The sequence below is a fragment of the Ips typographus genome, linkage group LG6 (genome assembly GCF_016097725.1).
Source record: "Ips typographus isolate SLU linkage group LG6, UJ_Ityp_2.0, whole genome shotgun sequence".
Classification (NCBI taxonomy): domain Eukaryota; kingdom Metazoa; phylum Arthropoda; class Insecta; order Coleoptera; family Curculionidae; genus Ips; species Ips typographus.
Window position 1 is genome coordinate 9,498,424 of NC_138427.1, and position 25,489 is coordinate 9,523,912.

Sequence of the window (25,489 nt, forward strand, 5' to 3'; positions counted from 1 at the left end):
TTCCATCAGGGACTTCGACTTGTTTCTTGGAAAGAAGCCCATGAAACATCGCAACTGCCGCATGCCTCCGGCCATCTCCCTATCAATATCGGATCTTTGCCAGAAGATACGGTCTACAATGGAGGATCAGTTGAGATGAAACTCCAGGTTAACCTTGTTTGTGTATATTTCCCTTAGACAACAATACTAATATTCTTATCATACAAATTATTTAATTATTTTACAGTATGTATAGTCACTAAAACATTTCCGTAATAATCACAATATTTTATGTGTATGTGCCTATCCTAAAGAAGGTTAAACCCTAAATCAACCGCGCCGCGTTTTTAAGATTTTTTTTAATATTAAGTTTAAAAAAAAACACCAAATGGCATCTCTGGAGATTTATCCCTTGGTTGCTGAAGTAGATGTTCACTGAAAATATTAAAGAAATCACGACACTGCTGGAAACGTGTATGATAAAGATTAATAATTAAACTATTGTACCACAACCAGGCAAAAAGCATTAAAAGAATGTTATGAGAGTAGAACAAGTAGTCAAATTAAATTGGTTATAGAATTGTTAGTGTACATCTTAAAACGACCCTTAAAAGCACAGCGTGATGATAGAAAGTTTACCTGCCCTTTTAGGCCTTATCCGTGAGCCGTGACTTGTTCATGTAAGAGGCGACTTCTCTGGAAAGCGAACTTGTCGAACTCCACCTAGATATCTACCACAACCACAATAAATAAGCGCGTGAAAAGCAATTCACCCCTCAAAACTAAATGGGGTAGATAAAGTGCGTGTGCACCACTTAGCAGTAGGACAATTTTAATTCATAACTTTTCAGTTTGAAAATTATTACACTAAAACTGTCCTAATAACAACAAAGTCTAAATGTATATATTATGCACATGCGCGCATGCAACAACAACTACTGCTATAATACACGACATACCCAAAACCCCCTTTACTTTGTTAACTATAAACTTCCTCAAGACGGCTTGTTAACTTTCTTCTTCTAAATATAAATGTAAACAAGTTATAAGTAGTTAAAAAAAAACTACTTATTAGATTAGACTGACCTGTGCTTCGCCACTTTGCAAAGGTGCTCCGCCGGGGGTTAAAAAGTCCACGGGAGCGTTTTGATTGGCCACCGGTTGCGGTATGAAAAAGTTCATTGATGCCGGCTGGCCAATCAGAGGCACTGGTTCGGGAGCCGGCACCGGTTCCGACTTAACACCGTTTTGTTTGAACACGTCCACGTAGGCGTTTTTTACATCTAAAGAAAAAACGTTTTGTTTGAACCACCTTCATACAGGGTATTCTAAATGCTTCGAAACAGTCTACCTTTTTCCACAAAGTGAAAGCTATACAGGTGTGGTAAATCCAAAAGCGACCATAGGAAAACCATGTAACGGACAGAGAAACGTAGGTATTTACATGCGCGGGAGAAAGACAGAAAACGAAAAAAATATCAAGTAGGCCATATTTTTAGCACGCTGTTGCCAAACGCCGTATGTAAGTTTGTCGAGGGTATTGAATACTTACGGCGTTTGGCAACAGCGCGCTAAAAATATCGCCTACTTGATATTTTTTTCGTTTTCTGTCTTTCTCCCTCGCATGCAATTACCTACGTTTCTCTATCCGTTACACGGTTTTCCTATGGTCGCTTTTGGATTTACCACACCTGTATATGATTTTTACTGATTGTACTGCTTGTAAACTATTTTTTATAGTTCGATAGCTTCATTGAGTTGTAATTGACAATTACCACCATTGTGACAGATTGTTTCATTTCTTTTCTTCTTTTTTATTCAGTTTCTACAAAAATTGTTCTTTTTTTTAAATTTCCTTTAAGTGAACGAAACTGGCTATTATAATACACGCCCTTTTTGCACCAATCGTCCCTTCTTCACTGACTTGTATTTGTCTCGTTTCTCTTCCTTTTTTTATTTTTGTTATTCTATATTTTCCAATTTTTTTTATCCAGTTTAAAAAATATCCCAGATCATTTTAATATTTTTTTTTTGCAAATTTTTATTTAAGTAGTTTTGAGAAATCAGAATTTAAACTTTGAGCAAACAACAACAGGTTTAATTGTTAACTAAAATACTTGAGATATGAGTTTTCGATGGGGGAATGTATTATTAAACACATTTTGTGTTTGGGGATGTGAACGTCTACTGACATCATATCTTACCATCACGAGTAATGTTACTCGTTCTCTTTTATTTAATTGAACCATTCTCTCTTTAACTTGTAATGTAACTTGACACATAATCAATTTTCGCCCCAAAATGTCTACTTATTTTGAAAGATCAAAAAGTCATCCCTAATACACCTTCTAATTTGATATTAACAGGTTATTTAGTCAACAATAAAATCTGTTGTTCTTTCTTCATAATTTAAATTCAGATTTATCAAAATTGGCTGGATAAAACTTGGTTGGTTTTGGTAGAACGTAAAAATTGATGGACATCATAACCGACCCATTATGACCAACAAGACAGTTTCGAAATATTTGAAATACCCTGTATAACAGCAGTGACTTACTTCGGTTTCGTTGCATCTTAAACATGTTGGTTTGTGACGCTGCTGATCTTGGAACTGCCGCTTCATCGTTTCGCGCAGGTGCAGTACCTAAGACAGGCAACGACATTGGTCCAGATGTCATATTGTAATCGACTACATTGTTGTTAAAGGTGCCACTACTAAATCCAACAAAACTAGCATGCGCGTTAGAGTCATCTAGTGTACCTGGTCCGCGTAACTGTGGCGCCATCTGAGCCATCTTGGGTGGCGGTTTCAGTTCGTTGGCCTGGTCGTTCGGATCCTCATCCAAGTTTACCCAACGCTTCTTGTTTTCATCCCACACTATCTATATATTACAGAAAAGAGATTCAACACTTGTTTGTAGTGACGATATTTCGTTACCAACCTTTGGATTTTTATCATCAGGCAGTTTAACCTCGTTCTTTGATTTGGAGAATCGGCTAAATATTCCCCCAAACCACCCGGTGTTCTGACTACCGCCCCCGTCTTTTTTTGGCGATTGAGGCTTTGGCTTCGAGGCTTCCTCAGATTGATTGTCCACTTTTTCGTGCGGTAACGGCGCATCATCGAAGGCGCTTCGACTTCCCTTCGGTTGATTGGGCAACGAGATTTGAGGTCGCGGCTCCTAAAAACGACCCGAAGAACGAGAACGAATTACTGGAATTGTGCGGCGCAAAACAAACTAAGCAATTTAGGAATGTGCTGTGACAAAAGGGAAATAATTTGTAATAAGGACATAACGAAGAACTAAACAAAATAAGCCTTAATAAATAGTATAAAATCTTTTCGGTAATATTTTATTTTTAACGATAAACGTACAAGCATCCAAAAAATGTACGCTAAAAATAATCGAGCACATTATCATAAAATAGGTTAAAGCGACACTCGGTTTTTTTCTACGATTCTCAAACTCACAGCTTAAGGAACCACTGGCCTAGTTTAATTAGCTCGCTATTACATTGTCACATCACATGAAAAATGGTTTCTTTTATGTTAGGCCGCCCTATTGAATTGTTTGTACAACTTTATAGCGAACTACTTCACCGTATCCACTGAATATACAATATAACAATTTGCAGTGATTATTGTTAATTAAAATAACCAACAATGACCTTGTTTAAACTACCCTTAACCAATAATGGTAGTGTTTTATATTTGTATGCAAACTTAACAAATACGATAATGATTCGGACATCAGTTATTTTGTGCATGTAAAACCTGACTACTTAACACGTCCAAAATGAACAACACTTACGTTTATATAGTATAACAATAGACACTTTAATCACGATAAAATATAATGTAAGGGAATCGCATCCCTTCAGAGCACCTAACCGCTACAATAAAATAGTTACACATCATTTTAGACATAGGAATAATAATTGTAGTTTAGTTTTTTCTACACGTCACGAAACTGTCAACAAAATGTTTAAATATTCTAACAATAGCGCTTTTTAGTCAGTAGACGTAATCGTTCCATAATGGAGCCGTCTACCATAGTGAAATTTAAAAGGTTCAAAATATAAACTTAATACAATTCAAGCCTTATAATGTGCTTGCTATTAACCAGTGCATTGATGCCAAAGTTATTAACACCTGTCTTGTATAAATCAACTAATAAAATAAGTTAATTTGGGTCTGTTCTGTTGATTGAGTATTAACGATTGCAGACCTAAACAGTAAGAAGCTGCAATTTTTTTAGTGTGTTTGGGTTTAATTTAAATCGGTGAAACACTGCAACAACAAACATTCTGTATTTTAAAGTAAATACGGCAACCTGCCACCTGCGTTAGAATGTGATTCAGTGAATGACAGTTGCTTTTGGTAGAAATTCATGTAAAACAACCATACATATTTTGTTTGGCTCAGTAAGCAATAAGTCACTTTTTCGTATATGGTGTACCAAATGTGTAATTGTCTATCACAAAAAGTGATTTTTTGGTAGACGACCCCATTAAGTATAGACCATTCCAGGATGACGTCATTAAACACGGTAAACTTGATTGATCCGTCAAAGTCACAAATTCTGGAATGGTCTATTCTTAATTATCCTGATTCCCACTTGAATCATATTTTCTGACAAATCTAAAAACTGTAAACAATAAAAATACAAACTGAACAACAATCTACCAAGTGGCAGTTTAAGGTTAAATCGTCCTAAAACCGACTAAATTGGCTGGTCAATATCGAACGTACGCGCAGGTCCGTACTCTCTTAATTTGGGAGTGGGACATTCGATTGACTTTCTGCTTATTTTACCCTTCCCACTCCCTTCCGAGTTGTTCCTGACCCGCGGTCCTATAGGAGCGTCAATGGGGTAAGTGCCCCCAAACACAAGAGTCTTATAAACCACTTTATCCGGGGTCCTATCGCCCCTGTGAAAGAAACTGTTCCTCAGGTTGTTAAACATCCCTTTTGAATATTTTCTGGACCAAACGTCCACGGCACCGGGCAATCCGCCGTCTCCTGGCATGTCAAAATGTTCGGCAGATATGGACACTTTACTCTTGCGATCCACGTATTTAACTGTGGTGTTTTTGAACTCGGGCACGTCCAACGATTTAAACTTCATCAGTTTTCCTTTGCGCTCCGAACATTTGAAGTCGAATGTGGCGTAACTTTCATTGGAGACAATTTTAACGCAGTCGTTTTTCAGTAATAACAATTTTTCTTCAGACACCGACTTGGAATGGGAGTATTTTTTCTTCAGTAGCGTCTCCGACTCGCTGTCTGAACTCCGATAGTAGTAATCGTTGTTAAAAAGCGTTTTGTCCGGCGGTTGTGGCGCTGTTTCGCCGTGCATGTTATTGTTATTAACGTGAATCGCGAGCGAGCGAGGCACGGTGATGTTAGAATCTTTTTTCAAAGCCGAGCGTTTACGCAACGAAACGGATGCGGCAGAGTTTGAAGCTGACTGTTTAGTTGTACTTACTTCGAGTGGATCTTGTTCTACCTTCTGCTGCGTCCAAATTAACGGCGACACACAAAATAATTACAATTAGAGTATATTAACAGCGTGATTGGCAATAAATTAATCTCGTCAAAAACTGTAGAAAAATTGTTAAATCTGTCCACAAGTGTAGTAGCAACAAACTACCCACTAGTAGGGTTGTCTTGTGTTCCTAAACCTACTAGATCTATGAAAATGTTGATTATTTTGGTACGTTAAGAGATTAATTTATCACTAAACCTGTACGTCAGTGAACGTTACTACTTCTAGGAAAACTAATAGAAAATCCAGTAAAACCCACCTCAAATTGATTATTCGAATTATCGTACAAGTCAGGCACCGGATCTTGATTGACCGGCGTTTGTTGTGGCTCACCGGACCAGGGCTGCGGTTGCTGTCCAGGCCAATAGTTTTGCTGTTCCGGATACGACGTTTGAGCTAAAACGCGTCACGTTAATATAGTAAACTCGTTGCGCCTTAACTTTCAGTTCTATCAAGTTCTAATTGAAAACAGGCGCCTCATACTAGTTTTCAGAATAATTGTAATTTCTCGAAACGTCCAATTAAGTAATTTAGTTAAACGCCGTGAATATTCAAGGTTGAATTGGAATAAACATTTCTATACGGCCAGTATAACAATAATCCAAAAGGCAAGTGAGACTCATATTATGATAAAACTGAATTTAATAAGGTGACTCTTAAAGAAGTAATAAAGCTTATTATCGAGAAAAAAAGGCAATAATACTACATACTGATTGAATAAAGTGAAAATTTAGATAAATAACTATGAGAAACTCTTTTTGCTGGGGATGGCCCTTAGGGGGCCAACAAAATGGGTTTGTCATAGTTTTTTTAATTAAATTTTACGTTTAGTCAATTAGCATGCAGTCTTAGTGTCTTTTTTTTTTGCATAATAAGCTTTATTACCCCCTTAAGCGCCACCTTCTTAAGTGCAATTTTATCATTTCACTGTCTAACCCTTTATTACAGCCAGCACACTAAGTTCTGCCACATTTTTATGCCCAAACAGGCTTTAATTGAAGGCTAAAATAAGTATATTGTGGACACCACTGTGTTATTCCCTCCCTATGGTAATAATACAAAAGTACAAATGACTCAAAACTTTTAGCTCTGAAATGTCTTAATCCAAAACAGACTAATTTGGGAAACTTACCACTCAACAACGGCTGACTTTCCTGACTATGAAATCCGCCTTGATTCGGCTGTTCTTGCCCCCAAACCGATGTTGGTTCTTGATACTGTTGTTGTTGCAGCTCAAACTGCATCTGTTGCTGTTGATCGTATAATTGTTGCTCTTGTTGCCAAGCGTCTTGTCCGTAACCCGACTGTTGCAACGTATTGTCCGTTGATATTGTAGCGTGCAAACCCTCGTAGTCTTGATTAGCAGGTGCTGCACGACAATCGATCTGTATAGCTCGCAGATCTTTCAGCCACGAATTGTCTGGTCGACTAGTCTCTAAAGCGGCGCCAAACTCCAGTTCGTCACCGTCTTCAGCGTCTCCCACCGGGTCGTAAAACTTTAATTTATCGGCCAAAGTGCACACACCCTCAATCAGAGACGGAGCAACTCCTTCGGAGTTGTAAATAATTCTTTTAGCTAGAAGCTCCAGGTACTGCAAAGATCTTTGAAGGAGTCCAAAATCGGCCAGTCTTGATGCCAGTAGGAACTTGTAAAACTGTAGAAACAATTTAAAATACAGTTAATAAGAAGACAGGAATATTAAACACTAACTTGGAAATCGGGAATGCTGAATTCTTGAACGTTTAAACTGCAAGCAAACTCGTAGATTTCGGTCATGTGAATGGCCTCATTAGTAGCGACCTGGGGGAACGGTTTTCTGTGATCGGAACCCAACAACACCAATTTGGCATCCGGATCGCCGTGCCGTCCAAACCCAGCCTCGGCCATTAGATAACAGAACTGAGCGGCGTATAAACTGCCTCTGTTCAGCAAAGTGTCACCCAACTGCGTTATAGCTTTACAGTTCAACTCTGGTCTTTGAGTGGAATTGGATAAAATCATAGCTAAGTGAGGACGCCAGTCTCCCCATTTCTCATCCGATGCGCACTATAATTTTAGCAACAATTTTTAAGCGAATAAGAAAACTTTAAAAACATCCTCACTGTAACAACGGCAGGCATTTTACCCGACAACAGCTGGTATAACGTTTGCAAAGGGTCGTTCATAGTCAAACCGTTAGCGAACCGCATCATCACGTTGGCGTAAGTGCGCTTGTCTAATTTACTAGCCAGGAATAATGCGTGACCCCACAAACCATGTTTCATAGCCCATTCTAGAACGAAAATTTGAATCCAGTTAATCCAGGTAATTGAGCTACTCTCTGTCCCAGGAGAAGTGGCAGCGATGACATTAACTGACGACTAACACTTATGTCTTAGATTAGTTCTCAAGATTTTTGATATTTTGTGGTTGCCGACGTCGTTTTTGTTGAATTAGGTTATCTATAAAGCTTCATCTAGCCCTTGGACCATTTTTACTGTGTCTAGATTGTCAGATTGAAGCCAGAATGTTTGTCAATCAATTTTGTCAAAATTATTTTACTAAACTGTCGTCAAATTAAAGCCAGAGAGCTTCCTGTCGTCCTTTAATAGTAAAAACTGCTACCTGAGCACTTAAACTGTCAAAACATGTACCAGACACCTTGCTATTGTCTCTAAATTGTCAAATTAAGCCTGGACACTTTGTACTGTCTTCCAAGTGACAAAATTCTTGTTTGGAAGCATTTTTATTGTCCCTAAACTGTCAAATTAAAACGAGAAGACGTTGAAAAGTCGAACCCACACAAACATTAACAAATTTAAAATTTCGCTCTGTTCTGATATAATAGAAAAGGAACGACAATTGTCACGTCACTGCTACTAGCCCTGGGACGGACTTTAGTCTTAGTGGAATTACCCAATGCTTCTTGACATGACCCATACAACAAAAACTCCCTAAACTTCTTCGTGACTTCCTCCTCCTTTAAAATAGATAGAGTGCTGCCCTGTTCAGATACAGGCTGGTTGGAAGCTTCAGACACTTCATTTCTATCCCCAACATTACTACTGGTGTTGGACAAGGCGGAGGAAGGCCTTCGGATCGGTTCCGAGTTGCGACTTTTCAGTAACAATTCCGCAATATCGGTCCCCACGACCATCTATTGAACGTAATACATTGTGAAATAGAAACCAGCCGAGTCACAAGCCAAACACCGCTCACCCCGTTTTGTCTTATAAGCAAAATGAGCAGCTCCCACATCAAAATGTAAGACTCCACGTCTGCAATGTCTCTGTTGTATGTGGCGCCGCGTATTTTGCTATCACAATACTCGATTATTTGCTTCTTGTGAGTAACGCCTTTTATTAACGGCCCCGGAAATGAGCACAACTCAATATAATTTGGGTCGTGCTCGAGCAATGTCTGGAGATTACAGACGTCCACCACTGCACTTTGTCCGTCCATGGGATAGTTGGGCTGAACGCGGATGAGCCGCCCAGAAGCAATCGAAGCTTTCAAGTGAGCTGTGGCGAATTTAGTGGGCGTCAGCCTTTGAACAGCTGACGGTTGTTCCTCGTAAATCAACGAGTTGTCCGTTTGGTCGCGGTTGTAGGTCATGCTGAAGAAGTTTTGCGACCGAATTAAGATCAGAATTATCCAGTTAATTAATAAAAACTATGTATGAAAGTGCAACGATACTTTTATGTTAGAAAACCAACACAAAAAAGCATTAAAAAGGGCATGCAAGTACCTACCTTCCTATCACCAAACAATAATAATTAATTAAGCAGGATAATTCAAGCAGTCATCTAACTATCATAGTTATTAAAGTGAAACAGTAATGAACAAAACTGAAATGAATTCTGCGTGAATCCCCTGAAAACCCAATAATTTAGAAATGTTTAGTTAGAGTCTTTTAAAAATTAAAATCTACAGTTTAAAGGCTACTAAAGATTTATATTTATTATTTTAATAATTGATAAAAGAAATATTTTGCTCTATCTGTAATTGAGGTGGTTCCATAACCATAAAAAAAATTTCAAGATGGTTGGGCTGACAAAAATGTTCACTTGAGTTTACCAATATTTGTTAAGTATTTATAACAAATAGTCAATTAATTAATAAGTCAAATAGAGCAAAATAAAATAAACTGTCAGGTCGTTAAAATCAATCAGTAAAGAAAAAGTTTAACGACCTACCAATGAATTGCCCCCTAGAAAGTTCTCACCTAGAATTATCGAGGCCGTAATGACCCGAAATGGAATGAGACTGTCCGTAGTAGTTTGACTGGCTATAAAAACTTTGTCTTGTATACCTAAACAATGCACAAGAAAGCTTAAACACCGTAAATGATTGATCAGGGGGAAATGCGTGAAGTTTCACTTTGATCAATAACAACCAAGCGTGACGTGAATTTGTGTGTATTTCAATTGAGTGTCTGGAATTAATAGATGCCGTTTGTGTGAACTAATATTATTTGAATCAGTACAAAACAAATCCACAAACAGCAACAAAAAATCCACAAATGTACATACACAGTAACACTGATTATTACCTGTCCTTATTTAGCTCATCGTTGGCAGAACTTCTGCCTGAATGCACTGAAGCCCGATCTTCTCCAGTGTAAGTACTTCCGGCTGCCTGTTGATAGTATTTTCGATACCATTCCGCGTAGGCTTCCGGATTAGTTCTGCGTAGATTCTCGTAGTACTGATAGTGCCGATAGTACGGATCATAGGCAAAGTTCTGTGATATATCGTTAGATTAAAAAAGCATAGAGATAATAATACAACCTGATAGGGATTGTAGACGTCCCGACTATTGTATGGCTCTCTGTTACGGTTGTAACGCTCCCGGTCTCTGTCGCGATTGCGTCTTTCTCTATGCTCACCACCTTCGTGTCGTCTCTCTCTATATGATTCATGCATGGAATCTGAGCGGCTAGACGGCCTACTACTTCTATTTTCAGGGCCGTAGTCCTCTCCACCATAACGCCCATAATAGTAGTCACCTCCACGTCTCGACTCGCGATATTCCCTAGGTTCTTTGCGTCTTCTGTCCTTGTCCTTACGCAAGCTGCTATATTTTCTTTCATAGTCTATTAAATAAAAAACTGAGATTATAGAAGTCAGTATCTCAAATCCAAACAAACCTCTGTCGCGATCATCCCGTGGTCTACGCTCCTTATCACTGTTATAGTCAGTGTCCTGTTCGTCATAACGTCTGTCCCTATACCGTTTACCACGTTTCTCCCTATACGGATCAGGAGAGTATCTCTCTCGTTCGTTGTTTCTCTCTCTATACCGGTCACGCTCCCCTCTATCCCGTTCTTTCTCCCTGGGCTTTGACTTTTCCGTACGTTTATCCGAACGGTGATTCCGCGCCATCTTGCGATCGCTATCACTATCGCTGCTCTCCTGTTTACTATGACGACGCGGGGACAACTCGGGCATACTATTATTCGAGGTATGGCCGTCAGTCAAGTTTTCACCAACTGTCAAATTTCTGACAGCTGCAGTCAAACCAGACACACTCAAATCGTTGGTTTGTCCCTCGACAGCTTCGCGTCTCGTATCCGGCTCATTTTTTTCTTTTGGAACTTTAGCGTGTTTACCGGGTTTAGATTCCATCACCGAACTGGTTTGAGGCAGATCAGACGCATCTCCTCCCAAAGTTACAGCCAAATCGCTTCCAATAGTTTCTGAACGATTGGACGGAGCGGACTGTAGCACTGACTGCTGTTGACCCTGAATAGGCGGCGTATCTGCCCCAATAGCAGCCGATCTGGTGGGTTGCGTTCCGTGATTCTGAGCAAGTTGATTTAGTTCCAATTCCGAGTCGTTTTCTTCAACATGGGGCTGACGCATTGACGTCTCCGGCGAGCTAGATTCACCCGGCACCATGCGACGAAGTCCCTCAGGGGGACCGTTCAAATCGTATTGAGATGGATTTTGATTTGATAGTTCAGAGTTACTTTCATTTTGACCGAGAACCATTCGACTGAAACCTGGCAATGGTTGACCGTCGCTAGACTCAGATTGCTCCATTTGTCCTGGAATCATTCGTTGTAGACCAGGAGGCGGTAGAGTGTCGTTACCGACATCTGCAGCTAAAAATTTAACGTTTTACTACACGATTATATTTGAAATTTGAAATCACTCACATTCAGAAGGATCTGTAGATAAACTGACTTCCGACAACTGACCAGTTTCCAAGTACTGATTCCGGTCATTAATGGGCGCTTCATTATTTTCGATCTGAGCCCATTGAGGCCCGACAACCGAACCGGAGCTGGTTTTTGTCGTGTTGCCAACAACTGGATAATCGGGATGCTCCGAATTGTCTGGTAAAGTTTCCAAATTGGCTGCCTGATTGAAAGTTTGCGTCACGGCAGTCGGCGGAGGAGGAGGTTTAAACTTGTGAGCCGCTTTATGAGATAGGCCTGCTGTGCGTTTGTAAGGATTATCCGATTGAACACCGGCACCTCCTTGTGGAGGCAGTAATAATGGCGGCGTTTGTACGTTTTTCGGTAAAGGAGGGGTAGGATTGACACGTTGTGTCACCACTTCATTATTCTCAATCTGATGCAGTGGAGGTGAAATTTCTTGTCCTGAGATTGGAGAGTGGCTTATGGTGGAAGACCTTTAATTTATACTTATTAGTAATCTAGGATTATATCTGACTATTGAATCAGTTACCTGGAAACCATGTGGCTTTTGTCACTCTCTGAAGTTTGCAACACATCATCAGAAGATTCGACCGACGGTTGGGATTCCGTGGACCACTGGGGAGTTTCCAGTTTTTTTCTGTTTGCGTCAGTCTTCGACTTTAGATCTCCTACAGTGGGAAACATGTTGTTTTGCTCTGGCTGCTCATTCACTGACCAATTCCAAGATTCGTCGTGTGCAAAACTATCAGCTGTAAAAAATTGTTTTAACAAGCTCCAATGTCAAAAATCTACTTTACCTAAAGGCTGATTGGCGGCAGGAGGTTGAGTAGGTGCTACAGGTTGAGTGTTAGAATTGTCATCATCCCCCCATTCCCAACTAGCCCACTCATTGGTTGGCTGTTGCTGACTAGAGTACAAATTGTTTTGATCGTATTGCTGAGAGTATTGCACATTCCCGTAAGCCTATACAAATAAATATTGAAAAAAACTAACACAAATTCATTCAGTCATCAAGTAGATCAAGTACCTGCTGATTATAGACAGGCGCAGTATTTTGGAAATAACCCGGCTGTTCATACTGCTGCTGGTACTGTCCTGGTGTTCCATTGGGAGTGTGACTGGTTGGGTAAGTAGGTTGAGGTGGTTGAGGCTGTTGAGGCCAGTAGGGTTGTCTTTGATTAGGGTCTTGTCTAGCGGACTGTTGTTGATGGGGTGGCGGTGGTTGCCATGGTTGCAAGTTAGTTGCTTGCCACTAATTAATTATTATTTGTAATCAGGTGCATCAAAAATGACATTTATAAGGGTATTAAACTATCAACTTTCAAAGTAAAATCAACTTTCAGCTTGCTGCTTGTCTTGACCAATTACAAACTACAAATATTGTTGTTATTTACACAAATACTGCACATGTCGACTTAAGAAGAATGCAATAGATAAAAAAAACAGTAATCTTTATTCTTGAATTTTAATTGAAGTTTTTAAATAATTTCTACAAATCATATGTAATCTCAACTCCATTTAAAATAACCCTAAATAAGAAATTATACTGATCCAACACTAAAAAGTAAAAAAAAAATAATTCGGAATTTAACCAAAAATCGAAGGGAAACCTCACCCTGTCATAATCATTTAACCTCGCAAATCTGACAGTCACCAATCATTTTCATCACTCACACGCATGTCAATCAAATATTCATTCTATTTGAAGCAAAATTTCAGTGAAATCCTTGGAAGACTCACCCCGTTAGCGACCATGTCGTGTTCTGTAAGCGTTCAATTTGATTTGCACTTTAGAGGCCAACTTACTTGGAAACGAGTATTGATTTTCGCCCTACACACACGTACACACTTGGAAAGACCAATTTAGGCGACATTGAACTAATTTTCTCAAGAAAAATCGATCCGTTTTTGCATAATTTAATCGTTTCAGGGAAAAAAGCCATGCTGTTGCGGCCCGAAAAACTACAAAATCGTGATGGTACGTCACGGCGAGAGCGAGTGGAATCAGAAAAATTTGTTTTGCGGCTGGTTCAATGCTGATTTGAGCGACAAAGGCAAGCAGGAGGCGGTTAATGCTGGCAAAGCCCTTAAGGAAGCAGGACACAAATTTGATGCGGCTTATACTTCTGTGTTGCAAAGGGCTAATAAAACGTTAGACGCCATCTTGAAGGAATTAGGACAGGAGGGAATTCCAATTGTGAAGACTTGGCGTTTGAATGAGAGGCATTATGGAGGACTTACAGGCCTCAATAAAACTGATACAGTTGCCAAATATGGAGAAGAACAAGTTGCTATTTGGAGAAGAAGTTTTGACGTTCCGCCACCACCAATCACAGCAGAAAATCCTTATTATGAAACAATACTGAATGATCCAATTTACAAAGATGGTCCGTCTAAAAGTGAATTCCCTACCACTGAATCTTTAGAATTAACCATTAAACGTACTTTGCCGTTTTGGAATGAAACTATAGTACCTCAAATCAAAGCTGGGAAAAAGATTTTAATTGGTAAATAGCACATTTTGTAAAACAAAAGTTTAAATTCAAATCTTCCAGCTGCTCATGGTAACAGTTTGAGAGGGATTGTGAAACATTTGGATCAGATGAGCAATGACGAAATTATGAAACTGAATTTACCTACTGGAATACCTTTCATGTACACTTTGGATAAAGAATTGAAGCCTGTGCCTGGCGGGAGTTTACAATTCTTGGGTGATCCAGAAACAGTAAGAAAAGCCATGGAAGAAGTTGCCAATCAAGGAAAAGCCAAGAAATAAACCAATAAATACAATTTTTTTATAGTTTTTAATAAAAGATTACTAGAAGTGTTTAGTTTAATAAAATCAATTGAAGCTTTGAGAGAAAATTACTAACACGAAAATGGGTTACCAAATTTAATACAGTGACTTACCTCAGGATTGGAATGTTGATTTGGATTATACATTTGAACTGGTGGGTTTCCTGTGGCTGTGGGTCTGGAAGGACCTTTCCGTTGTGTCCAGGACATTGTTTACACCCACCTTAAAACAACAATAGATAACATGTACTATAGAATAGATAAAATACTCAATTGCATAACCTTAATTAAGTTCTAATTTTTTAAATAATATAGCGGCTAACTGATGTAAAGAGGGGTTTTATATGTCCTTAAAGCAAATAGAAAAATATCACCATATGTTATTGGATTGTAAATGGGTAAATATGGCAGTGGACAAGTCAACAAAGATTGAATGCAAATTACTATATTACTTGTGATTTTGTATGGAATTTTCATGTATAGAGTAGAGGTATAGATTAGTGTTTTCGTCTATGAGTTCTGAAGGTTCCTACACTACTCACCTCTGCTCAAAGTGTTTAAAAACTACTTTACCCCTAGACGGAGCTCCAGAGGTCTAGACATAGCCCATTGCCGCAAGAGCTGAACTGAACAAATCACAAATAAACACGCACATTTAGAAAATAATCGTAAAACAACAAATTCATCTAAAAACAAATACGTAAACTGTACATTTATCACAATTAAATTAAAAAATAGCTATTTGATAAAAGAGAAATTATCCGATTTCACTCTATTCAATAAAACCATTTACTGTCACTGTTGACACTTGACACACAGTCCACTGATGGGTTTTATATCTTCATCTCTCTTACACTGTACCAACCGGCAAATGACTAACAGAGATAGCAGAAATTAAGGTTCGACAATATTGACAGTTGCCCATCTATAAAAGAACTCTTGGCATCTTTGTTGCTCTTTAAGAGATAAGCTATGAGTTATTCTTGTCCAACACGTTGTGACGTTGATCAATGCGCGCTAACGTGGCATAGAGATGGCAAAAGTGCGTCGATACATAGGGCTGGGAACTGAAACCGATATAAATATTAATTCAAAATCCAAAAATGTTTTTTTTTTGCGTTCAATATTTTTAAGTCCTCATCTAAATTGCTTCATTACAAGAACTTATTAATGGTTTCTAGCAACACTGAAACAAAAAATGTCATTGACTACCAGCAGTATAAACAAAAGAAGCGCTATCCAGGCAATCGGTTCGACATTGGCCGTGGCCATGGCCATAGCCGAACTGAAACTACAATTAAAATCTACTAATTAGGCAATAACAAGCGTGTGGTAGTACCGCGGCACCCGCCGCTCAAACTCCCGGAACCATCGCGGCTAGTTCTTCCGCGGCAACAGTACCGCGTCGGTGGTACCAACCGCAGCGCCAGTCAGTGTCTCACTGAACTCGCCGGGGTGTGGACGAGTGCGAGAGAGTGCGACGACGATGTGACAACCCTCCCGAGATGTGTACCGCCGTTGTCCCTGCGTCCCTCTTCGTTCCGCTTGTAGCCACCCTTTGCCTATCTGTAAGTACCGCAGTCAACGTGTCTGAAATTTTAAAAGAAAATTTAAAGCTCAATTTGTTCTTCCAGAATAATTGATTTATTTATGCGTTGATATGACGTTGGTCTTTCTCACAGTAAAAGTAGTATGGTACCACTAGTACCGATACACACCTCAAAAGCTTGTCAATGATATAGAAAAAAAGCATATGCATTAATTAATAAAGTGTTTTTGCCTTTCACACCTCGCTCTAGTTACGTCTCTATCGGAAAATTCTTTATTGACAATCTGACACAATTTCAAACAAATTTAGTTCATTTGATAAAGTGTCATATAAAAGGACTTTTTTCTTGACAGGGAAGTACCATAAGCTATAAAAAAGCTATACAATTAAATTTAACCGAGATAGCAGCAAGTCATATAACAATGAACAATCGAAGGGCTTTATTGTTAAGAAATGGGAATCTCGTCAATTTCGAGAATTTTAATAAGTGCGACCTCCAGGGTTGCCGTCCAATTTTTTTTTTTTATCAAAGAGCATTGACTTTTTTCTGTCATTCGACCGTTTCCTTTTCCACATAAAGTGTGTGTGGTAAACGCGTTCAATACCGCTTTGAACTGTCACTTTTGCAAAACGAAGGCCGCCAAGGTAGAATACCCGCAACAATAAACGTATATCTGTTTTGGACCAACCACGAATTCTTATACATTTCCAATAATCGTTAATGACATTTTAATCTTTCGTCTAACGCTTAAAAGCGGGCACAGTTTAACGGCCTATTACGGATTTAATTGTCAAGACATGCGGACAAACAGTGATTTATGTACGGTTTACGAAAAACAGTTTAAAAAAAAAATGTCATTCCAAATTGACACTGAAGAATTAATTTTAACGTTTACCAATTATTGTTCCAGTCATGTGTACCGTCTAGGTACAGTGCGTATGATATTCTATGATCCTGTCTGTCTTCTCCACTGACATTTTGACATTTAAAACTTATCTTAGTGTTCTGCTGGGATATACATAAATACTACACATGGAGGCTTATTGCAACTGGGTAGTTGTTAAATTGGAGGGTTGCTTGTTCGTATTAATTAAACTATCCAATCTATAAAACACAAAATGTGGGTTTTTCGCACATATCTCTTAATTAGCTGATACACCATAAATCAAGCGCTATTTTAATATACGCGCACCAACAGGTCAATAATTATTATTATTACTGCATTTGTGACACACCTACAATTAGCCTTCCCCCAACCGTCGATCTGGAGTTTTATAAAAGAACAAAGACGCGGATCTGCTGGTAATTTTGTTTTAATGGATGCATCAAATCGGGTAGTCTTACTTAAAACGCGCCAATTCCAAAAATGGATGATAATTATAAGTATGATGGGATTAAAGTGAGTGAATTGATGTGAATGGACATGTTTACAAGGTCTGAGCTTACTATCAGTAAAACGAATAAACTTGTTCCCATCTGTAGCTTGTTTATACCTCAATGGTGCGTTCGATCTGTCACTTGTTGCTAGGGCGGTTTTTCAGCTATCGACACGATTAATCGATCGGGTTCAAAACAAATTTGTTGTACAAACAGTGACTTGATTAATTTCTGGACTGTTAATTATCGAAATCAGATAAAAAATGGTTTGTGCGTGCCGGCGACCGACCGACCTTGCTACGGTTGCATCGTTGCGGCGGCACGCAACAAAAAACCAATCAAATTAATCTCAGACATCCAGGGAAACGACATGTTTGCTGTCGCTTAAAATAATAAAATAATTCGCAAATTGTCGTTTGTCTCACTTCAATTCTTTTTTATGTTGATCGACTGGAATTCGAATTATCATCGATTCAAGGTCGGCCACTAATATAGATCAATCACAGATTTGTGCGATTTCATCAGATTCGAAACCGTAATAATTTGTTTGTTACATGTATATGAGAGTGTGAATGGTGTTTATTATTATATAAATATCTAAATTTAGATTATTAAAATAAATCAAAATCTAAGCAAAAGTATGACGTAATAACCAATGTGACGGTTTGGTGACTTTGTCAACTTGTTAGATGTGACGCCATCACAAACTATACTCTAACTGATCAGAGTGCTAATAATTATAATTTACCGTCAACTTAGCGTCGTTATTTATTATTCGTGGCGCCCGCAAAAAACCTCATTGTCTTCAATTTGTGTCTTCGGGCAACGTTTACATCCTGCGCGCGTCACGACAACCTTGACAAGGCCGTCGCGTCGTCACATTTTTTGCTCTCTTTTTAATGAATTGCGACTTTATTACAGACCACGTCGATTATTGTTATTATCGCCATAAAAGTAACGCCTTCATCTTTCTAAATTAACGCGGATTAACTGGAAATTTATCGCGCAAAGATAATTGTAATCAGCGCTGGCCTCTGTAAAAATAACGACAATTTATTTTTAATGTTGTTGACAGTCCGGTATGTAGGCGTCGATGTCCCATCTCTAGCAAAGTTTGAAGTGTCAATTATTTTGGCGGCGTTGCCGCAATGACGTGCCAAATCCGGAATTTACGTCAAACATTACATTTATTGAAGGTTGCCAAAAGCATGATTGTATTGTTTTTGATTGAAATGTCACGAATTTAATTTGCAAATTTCCATGTCTGATGTATGGTCGATAATATTAACATGGGTCAGTGAATATAAAAATGTTTAATAACAAATTTAGATTTGAAGAAAAAAATCAATTTTCTACAGAGATGACGTATTGAGTCACCATTTATAGTTCAACGGTTCATCGGCCGTCCTTGTCGCGTAATCATTCGAAAATTAATAGCAAATTGGGGGTCCCCTTTAAATCGGACCTTTATCGATCCTCATTAACGTCCGATCAGACAGTTTATTGCTGTAAAGATTTCGTGTTTTGCGGTCGTAACAATTAAGTGCACCCAAGCAGTATACTATATGAGCATTCTTGGGGCCCGCAGTTATATAAAATGGCATTCTTGAAGCACGAACGACCTTGCGAAGAACATGAATTTTTGTTTAGGGAAGTGGCGGGAATCCGCTCTTTTGGACCCAAAAAAAAAAAATTGAAAACCGCTCCGGGGACTAACCTTGCACGTTGGTCTGGAAATAACAATGAACTAAGCCTACCATAATGCCTGTCGGGTACCCTTTGCACGGATCTGGCTTAGTGAATTTATAGGCGGTACCATAATGGTATTGTTCAATCAGTGTGTCATCAGTGCAATTTGATATCTGTCGTTTTAGTGCAGTATACAAATTTTTTTAACTTCTACCAGGCGCCATTTTGTCTAACATGTAGAGATGTGTTATTAGCCGAATAACTTTTAGGCCGGATAAGAATTTTATTAACTAACAATTACTTTCATATCTAGTAACCTTAAAGAATAAACCAGTCGGCCTAGTTAGGAGTAGGTGTATTGGGTATACAGGGTCACTGCTTTTGCATAGTATTGTCCGTGCATTACTCGGGCTGAACCACAAAAATCCTTCCTCTCTGGGTTTACACGGGATGTGGCAATATCATTTTCTTTAAAACAGTAACCAGGTGGCGCTGCCGCACCATAGATTTTTTGGCGTGGGTGTATCCATAATAAAAGACGAGAAAAACCACCCGCAATACGGAAAAGGTCAACGCCAAAGGCAATAAACCTTCAGGAGTGCTTTAACCTGTGACGTCACTTTTTATACGCGGATGTTTTAAACTGTCACAAGTTATCGTTATTTGAGTGTCAAAAAACAAGTCATAAATACGTTTCCCCACTTTAACAACCATTTACGATAATTATTTTATCAAGGGGGGGGCAGGTCCCGCTTAAATTCCTGTCCAGCATCCCACTCGAGCTTTATAATCTGACATTTGTTGCAAAACAACCGGAGGACTTATCACTAATGCGATTTTGACTGAATTATACTGCCGGTATAAAACTCTTATGGTGCCACGTAATATTAAACCGACAACACTGTTTCTAGTATCATTTTTATGAACACAATTCAAAAATTGACATTGACATTTTCACACATTATCCACCGCCCTCTATACTAGAAAGCCTAAAATGTCACTTTTAATGGCGGCGTTAGCAATTTTCGTTTTATACACAAACGAATGCAGATGCAGTAAGAAAAATGTTTTTTTTTTAAATTATTTCGTGTAGTTGATTGCAAGTTGTGACTGAAAAATCAAAGAAAAGTTCATTCCTGATCCAGATATGTATAGATAGAGCGTTTTATACACAATCAAGTCCAGCCTAAACAAATTGGTTAGAACATTTGTTCTGGACAGTACAACACACAGCAAACTAGTTTAAACACTGCTCAATGTAAGAAAATCTGTAAATCCTTGAAACTAGGTAAGCAAAACTGGTAAATAGTTCTTATGTTATTACCAGAACATTCATTAAAAATTATTTTTGTTTGTTATTTTTGTACCCGTGCATGTAACAAGTACCTAATAAGTTTACTGTACTAGAAAGCACTTGTACTTACCATTGAGTATAGTGTTGGAGTAAAATCATCCCACTTCAAAGTGTTCAACCACTGTTGAGTTAGATCCGGTTTTTTGTAAAGTAAAAAGCTGACACGGTTGGGCTTTTTAATGAATTGCTGTTATAATATGGCTTGAAAAACTTATGAACGGCAGCAAACAAAAATAACTTACGTAAATAACCCGTAAAAATTCATCTAATCCTCAAAAAACGCAATTTCCACAATACAAACTGTCACCGCCATATTGGAATATTTGACAATCACCTTCTAGGTTTTCTAGTATAGTAGGCGGTGCTTGATCACGTGACAGCGTCAATTTACAAAAATGTATTATCGCGCGTCATCTGTCAAACAATCATATGAGGTTACTTTAAACGTTGTAATATATGGAAAGGATACAGGACAGGATAATTTATACGTTTACTAGTAATTCACCGTAGAAGTGCACACATACACACACCTTTAATATATCGGCAATTTTTTACGTTAATACCGCTTGTTTATCCTTCATAATACGCTTCGTATATAATAAAATTGCCCTAGGGCTGTGCAGACAATAGAGTATATCAGGTTGGATTTAAGAGAGTTTTGATCACTATCTAATTAAAACCGGGTTTATCGTTACATTCAATAAGTCTGAATAGGTTTTTTTATTCCTATTTTGGAAGGTGCCACACGAAGGTCGAACGCAATTTTTTGAGCCGCCCTGTACCATACGCCAGCATTATTAACAGCGCTTTTTAACCTTATTTAGCCGTGAAATAACGTAATATAGTGTAACAATGAAATTATCCAAATTCCAGAGAGCAATTTTGTAATCCGCGTATATCTTCCATCTCCCAAGGGCGCTGGTCAACCATTAAACTAATACCAACGAGAGCGAAAGTTTATTATTACCGTTGCGGTAAAATTATTAACAGTTGACAAACATAAGGCAGTTAGTTACCTAAAAATGCGAACAATTTTTTTTTTATTTTCAACGCGACTTTTAGAAAATTTTGTCCGGTCTGCAACGTAATCGGATGTAGGTTGGTCGAGAAATGGCGTAACCTTCGCAAAATACCACAAACGAAATATGTTAAAAGTTTACCAGAAAGAAAATTTGTTAAAAAAATGTTTATTGTTTGTTAGAAAGATTCTTCTTGACACTTGGTGGAGGTCTTGTATGCGTTTTTAATTTTTTTTAGGTTATTAATAAATTTAAATTAAGTGTAATAGAAGAATATATCTAGACCAGTAAATCCCTAACTAATTATATTTTTTGGGTCTAAATTAACTTTAAAGTCAATTATAATTGACAAACTGTAAAATTCCTATTATGGGAGAAGATTCTAGTGTGTGACATATACCATGTGACCACCACTTTCTCATGGCTGTCCTCCAATGGCTGTACCTACCAAGTGTTTCCCTTATTTCAGACAAAATTCTACTTTTTGGTGTTCAAATAATGTAAGCCCAATGACCAACTTCGGTATAGCCATTGTGCAAATTCGAAATTCCGCAAACGATTTTCAAGGTAACAAGGTTAGGTCCGATTTGGAAATTCTAGTTCCTAAAAAAAAATAGTTACCAATGAGTGGGAACTGTAACGGTTACAACACTATAATAATTTATTATTAGTCAAGTCTATTTCAATTGGCTTATTGTAGTTTTTGGTCAAATTAAATAGGGAGAAGCGTTGCTCCATTATGTAAATCGCATAATTTTTAATTAGCAATACCAAAAATTTTAACTGTCCTTTTAATGGGTATTTCATACGGCTTTTAAGGAGTTTAATCGTTTTTTTTATGTAACGGCATAAGAGCGTTTTTTATTTCAACCATTAAAATTTTTGCCGTTAAACCGACTTGGTTTAAGTTAAAACTGTTCAGCACAGTGCGTCATTACATCATGATCATATAATTCAATTATTAATCGATTATAAAAACCAATACTACATCTCTATTGTTACCGTTACATTGCGGTTATGGTTATTGCGCATATCAAATTTACAATTAAATCATAACGTTTGTATTAAAAGATTAAATTTGTTAAACATAAATGTGTCGGAAGTTGTAGGTAGGAGACGTGTATCAAAAAGCCAGTTCCACCAGTTTAAGATTACCACTCCTGGTAATGTCAAGTTCATTAAAATTGTTAGAACCACCGTGTGACATTACCATTAACGACCAACCAACACCGCGCGTAATAACAGCGTTATTAATCATACCCACATTTGAGAAAAATATCAACCTGGACTTGTTATTAAAGTGTGAAGCCTACGATCATCAAGACTTGTCGTGTGTAATAGTATCGACGCCTTTCAATGAACCTACTCTGATTTCAGTATTTTCGATGAGTAACAGATACCAATATTGCTTGAAATACCAACTGAATGGCGGCTAAGAAACTAAGAACCAGAACCGCTGGTAAATTAATGCGACTGGAATATCATTAAAATACAATACAATGATAAGAAAATGTCAAATCGATACGTCCTTGGCGAGATTTCCTAGCAAAAAAAACTAGTTGCATTTGCAACTATAGAGACAACAATCGCTTGTCTTAAAAGGTGCAAACTAATATGAACGTTCTATGGATTATGGATGAGTAGTGATAGTGATCAGAATGATCGACTACCTCTAGTACCAGAATAAAATGTTTATTAAATTTAGCGTTTCTGGAAGTATCAAATAATTTCCTGTTCAATCAACATAATAGTTGTTGTGGGTGATAAAAAGGCGATCAAAAATTGTTGTCTCCATTTTTGTCTAGAGTATTGGACTACAACTATTCTTTCTTCGTATTCTTTTCGTTCTTTTTCTGGTACTCATTTTAAATTTAATTTTCAAATACGTAGGTAAATTACTGATTGACTCGATCAAAAATTAAATAGTGTACAAAAAAGTACAATGCCTCATTACAATTTTAATACGAAACACTTTAAATAAAATTTCCATCTAAACTAGTGCTAATTTTGAAAGGTTGTCGACCTGGCTTTCAATTTTTTTTTTAGTTAGATCAAACTATTGATAACTTTAAAAATTTTGCAGATTATGCTCGGAAATCAACCAGGTGCTGAAGGCCTGCCTCTATCAAGGCAGGTACGCGGTGCCTCCGGCTACGAAGACATTCTAGCAGGAAACGACTTTCTGTCCGTGTTCCTGGAGTCTACCTTGCACCGCCTCAAAAAAGAAACGACCACCACGTCCAGGTGGGACGAAGACACCAGCACGCCCTTCTTCCGGGAAACACGTGAAGCCACCGACTACTATAGCGAAGTGCCTCAGACCACTGAGAGACAGTTGTTTAATAGTAGTAGTGATAGTGTAAACTCATCTTCAACTAGTGAAGATAGTGTGATAATTGCTGTGCACGTGTCATCGTCCGTAGGTAGTCAAGTAAATAAGTTAAGCGAGTCCTCTGGTGAGGTTCTGGACCAGAACTACATCACTGCGGAGGAGCGTCCTAGTTTAGTAGCTAATTCCGGCAAAAGCGAGCTCAGCGTGGAGGAGCCGGCCCCCGTAACCAAGGAGAACGTAGAGGAAGATTTGGGCTTGAAAGCCAACGTGCAGAGTTTGCCTTCTTCACAACACATCAGTTTCAATCCCAGAGAGTTCCCTAATAGTCAGAACAAAGACAACGTGCCTCCGCCTTTTCACCATAGTTTAATATATCACGACACTCCTAGTCAGCCTGGAAGGGCCAGATCGGTGTCCTACAGTACCATCATCCAGGACATTCAACCTAGCAAAACTGCCTCTGATAGTTTAGAGCGGAAAGAACGCAACTACGCAACTGGTTATGGCAATTCTTTCGATAGCCTGCGCAGAACCACTACCAGTACAACGACCACAAGTACTACAATTACTACAAGCACAACCACACCACCTACAAGCAATAGAAACTGGCAGGCGCCTAAAATCTACGGTAGATCCGAACAAAACTACGAAATAGATGAAGCTGTCAGTGTGGTAACCAACGGACGTACCCACGGAATCCAACAACAAGCTGCGGGTACCCCAAAACCAACCAACAAAACCGAAGACGGCGATCAGAAGGTCGGATACGTGGTAGAAGGGAGGAACTACCGCAAGTACCGAGTGGAGGAACGAACCCCTGACGGTTTTATAGTGGGAGAATATGGAGTGGTCAGCCATGATGACGGTTCTTTAAGGGGAGTGCGCTACACTGCCGATGGTACCATCAATCCGCGGCTCATTTACGACGCTCTGATGAAGTTTCTGGCCTTGTAATTTACATCGTGTGCCACTAATATCGTACTGATTTACTTTTTTTGTTCCTGATTTTATTTGGACCAGCAAAGTTTATGGAAAGTTGCAACTGTAATTCCAAATCAAAATTCTGTAAATTTTGTTTGTGACGGTTCAATGTGTATAAATCCCAGCATTGTTGGTAGTTTGTGACTGGCCAAGAAGAAGCAGTTTTTGACCAATCACAAACTAACCGCTGTGCTGAACCATTAGAAGTTTGTTCTCATTGACTGAATAAGTTTACATGTGCAAATTTCAGTACAGTGGGTAGTTTGTCATTGGTCAAACAAAGCAGCTTTCAGATTGCTGGTTTTTCTTGACCAATCATAAACTACAAACTTGATTTATGCAATTACTGCACATGTAGACTTATTATTAAATATTCTCCACAACGAATGATAAAATGACAATCATATTTTCAGGAATTATGCGGTTTAAATCAAATTTTAATTTACTTTTCCCAGATTGTTTTTTTTTTGGAACTGTCGCTCTTTTGGCGTGGAAACAACTACACGAAAATTTGTTCCGCTAAAAGAGCCACAAAAAAACCTTAAAAATCTAATACTGTCATGCTTTTTTTTTGTATATTAGTCCTTAATTATGCATGTAAGCACATTTTTGCTCATTTATATTTATAGAAAGCGCGTGTGTGTGTACAAAAACCACCTTCTTGCCCTTAATTTTGTACTTATAATAAATAAAATAATAAATCAAATTGTGTACATG

General features: G+C 38.3%; 3 protein-coding genes across 12 annotated transcripts; 2 read left to right on the forward strand and 1 right to left on the reverse strand.

Moving 5' to 3' along the window:
- Positions 1 to 148: 148 nt before the first annotated feature.
- Positions 149 to 15,950, reverse strand: Sec16 (endoplasmic reticulum export factor secretory 16). 10 transcript variants are annotated; one of them, XR_014178745.1, is made up of 23 exons: positions 15,013 to 15,881; positions 14,585 to 14,693; positions 12,702 to 12,926; positions 12,472 to 12,637; positions 12,204 to 12,423; positions 11,669 to 12,147; positions 10,658 to 11,614; positions 10,299 to 10,603; positions 10,061 to 10,251; positions 9,734 to 9,820; positions 8,728 to 9,124; positions 8,425 to 8,665; positions 7,632 to 7,801; positions 7,240 to 7,575; positions 6,661 to 7,183; positions 5,788 to 5,924; positions 5,469 to 5,495; positions 2,922 to 3,161; positions 2,537 to 2,861; positions 1,066 to 1,262; positions 939 to 1,001; positions 619 to 710; positions 149 to 414 (listed from the first exon to the last, which is right to left on the reverse strand). XR_014178745.1 is itself a non-coding variant. In XM_081982731.1 (23 exons), exons 3-22 carry the CDS (start codon positions 14,678 to 14,680, stop codon positions 627 to 629), a joined length of 5,403 nt encoding a protein of 1,800 aa, XP_081838857.1. In that variant the 5' UTR covers positions 14,681 to 14,693; positions 15,013 to 15,761; positions 15,810 to 15,950; the 3' UTR covers positions 149 to 414; positions 619 to 626. The 10 variants fall into 10 exon arrangements, 9 of the variants coding, with proteins under 9 accessions (XP_081838857.1, XP_081838864.1, XP_081838859.1 ...); XM_081982731.1 differs by lacking the exon at positions 939 to 1,001 and having other exon boundaries at positions 15,013 to 15,761; positions 15,810 to 15,950; XM_081982738.1 differs by lacking the exon at positions 939 to 1,001 and having other exon boundaries at positions 2,537 to 2,623; positions 2,741 to 2,861.
- On the forward strand, positions 13,292 to 14,498 carry LOC145731124 (phosphoglycerate mutase 2-like). Its single transcript, XM_081982743.1, has 3 exons — positions 13,292 to 13,439; positions 13,605 to 14,181; positions 14,230 to 14,498. Exons 1-3 carry the CDS (start codon positions 13,353 to 13,355, stop codon positions 14,448 to 14,450), a joined length of 885 nt encoding a protein of 294 aa, XP_081838869.1. The 5' UTR covers positions 13,292 to 13,352; the 3' UTR covers positions 14,451 to 14,498.
- Positions 15,888 to 25,489, forward strand: LOC145731121 (uncharacterized). Its single transcript, XM_081982741.1, has 2 exons — positions 15,888 to 16,038; positions 23,543 to 25,489. The coding sequence occupies exons 1-2, from the start codon at positions 15,976 to 15,978 to the stop codon at positions 24,743 to 24,745; spliced, it is 1,266 nt and encodes a 421-aa protein (XP_081838867.1). The 5' UTR covers positions 15,888 to 15,975; the 3' UTR covers positions 24,746 to 25,489.

Bases quoted from the DNA above. Each gene is read 5' to 3' on its own strand.
- Sec16 (XM_081982731.1), bottom strand. From the start codon at position 14,680: ATGTCCTGGACACAACGGAAAGGTCCTTCCAGACCCACAGCCACAGGA. The intron at 9,821-10,060 runs GTAATAATCAGT...TGCATTGTTTAG, and splicing joins GATGAGCTAAATAAGGACAG to GTATACAAGACAAAGTTTTT. The intron at 2,862-2,921 runs GTTGGTAACGAA...TGTAATATATAG, and splicing joins CTGATGATAAAAATCCAAAG to ATAGTGTGGGATGAAAACAA.
- LOC145731124 (XM_081982743.1), top strand. From the start codon at position 13,353: ATGTCAATCAAATATTCATTCTATTTGAAGCAAAATTTCAGTGAAATC. The intron at 13,440-13,604 runs GTAAGCGTTCAA...TAATCGTTTCAG, and splicing joins TAGCGACCATGTCGTGTTCT to GGAAAAAAGCCATGCTGTTG. The intron at 14,182-14,229 runs GTAAATAGCACA...CAAATCTTCCAG, and splicing joins TGGGAAAAAGATTTTAATTG to CTGCTCATGGTAACAGTTTG.
- LOC145731121 (XM_081982741.1), top strand. From the start codon at position 15,976: ATGTGTACCGCCGTTGTCCCTGCGTCCCTCTTCGTTCCGCTTGTAGCC. The intron at 16,039-23,542 runs GTAAGTACCGCA...AAAATTTTGCAG, and splicing joins TAGCCACCCTTTGCCTATCT to ATTATGCTCGGAAATCAACC.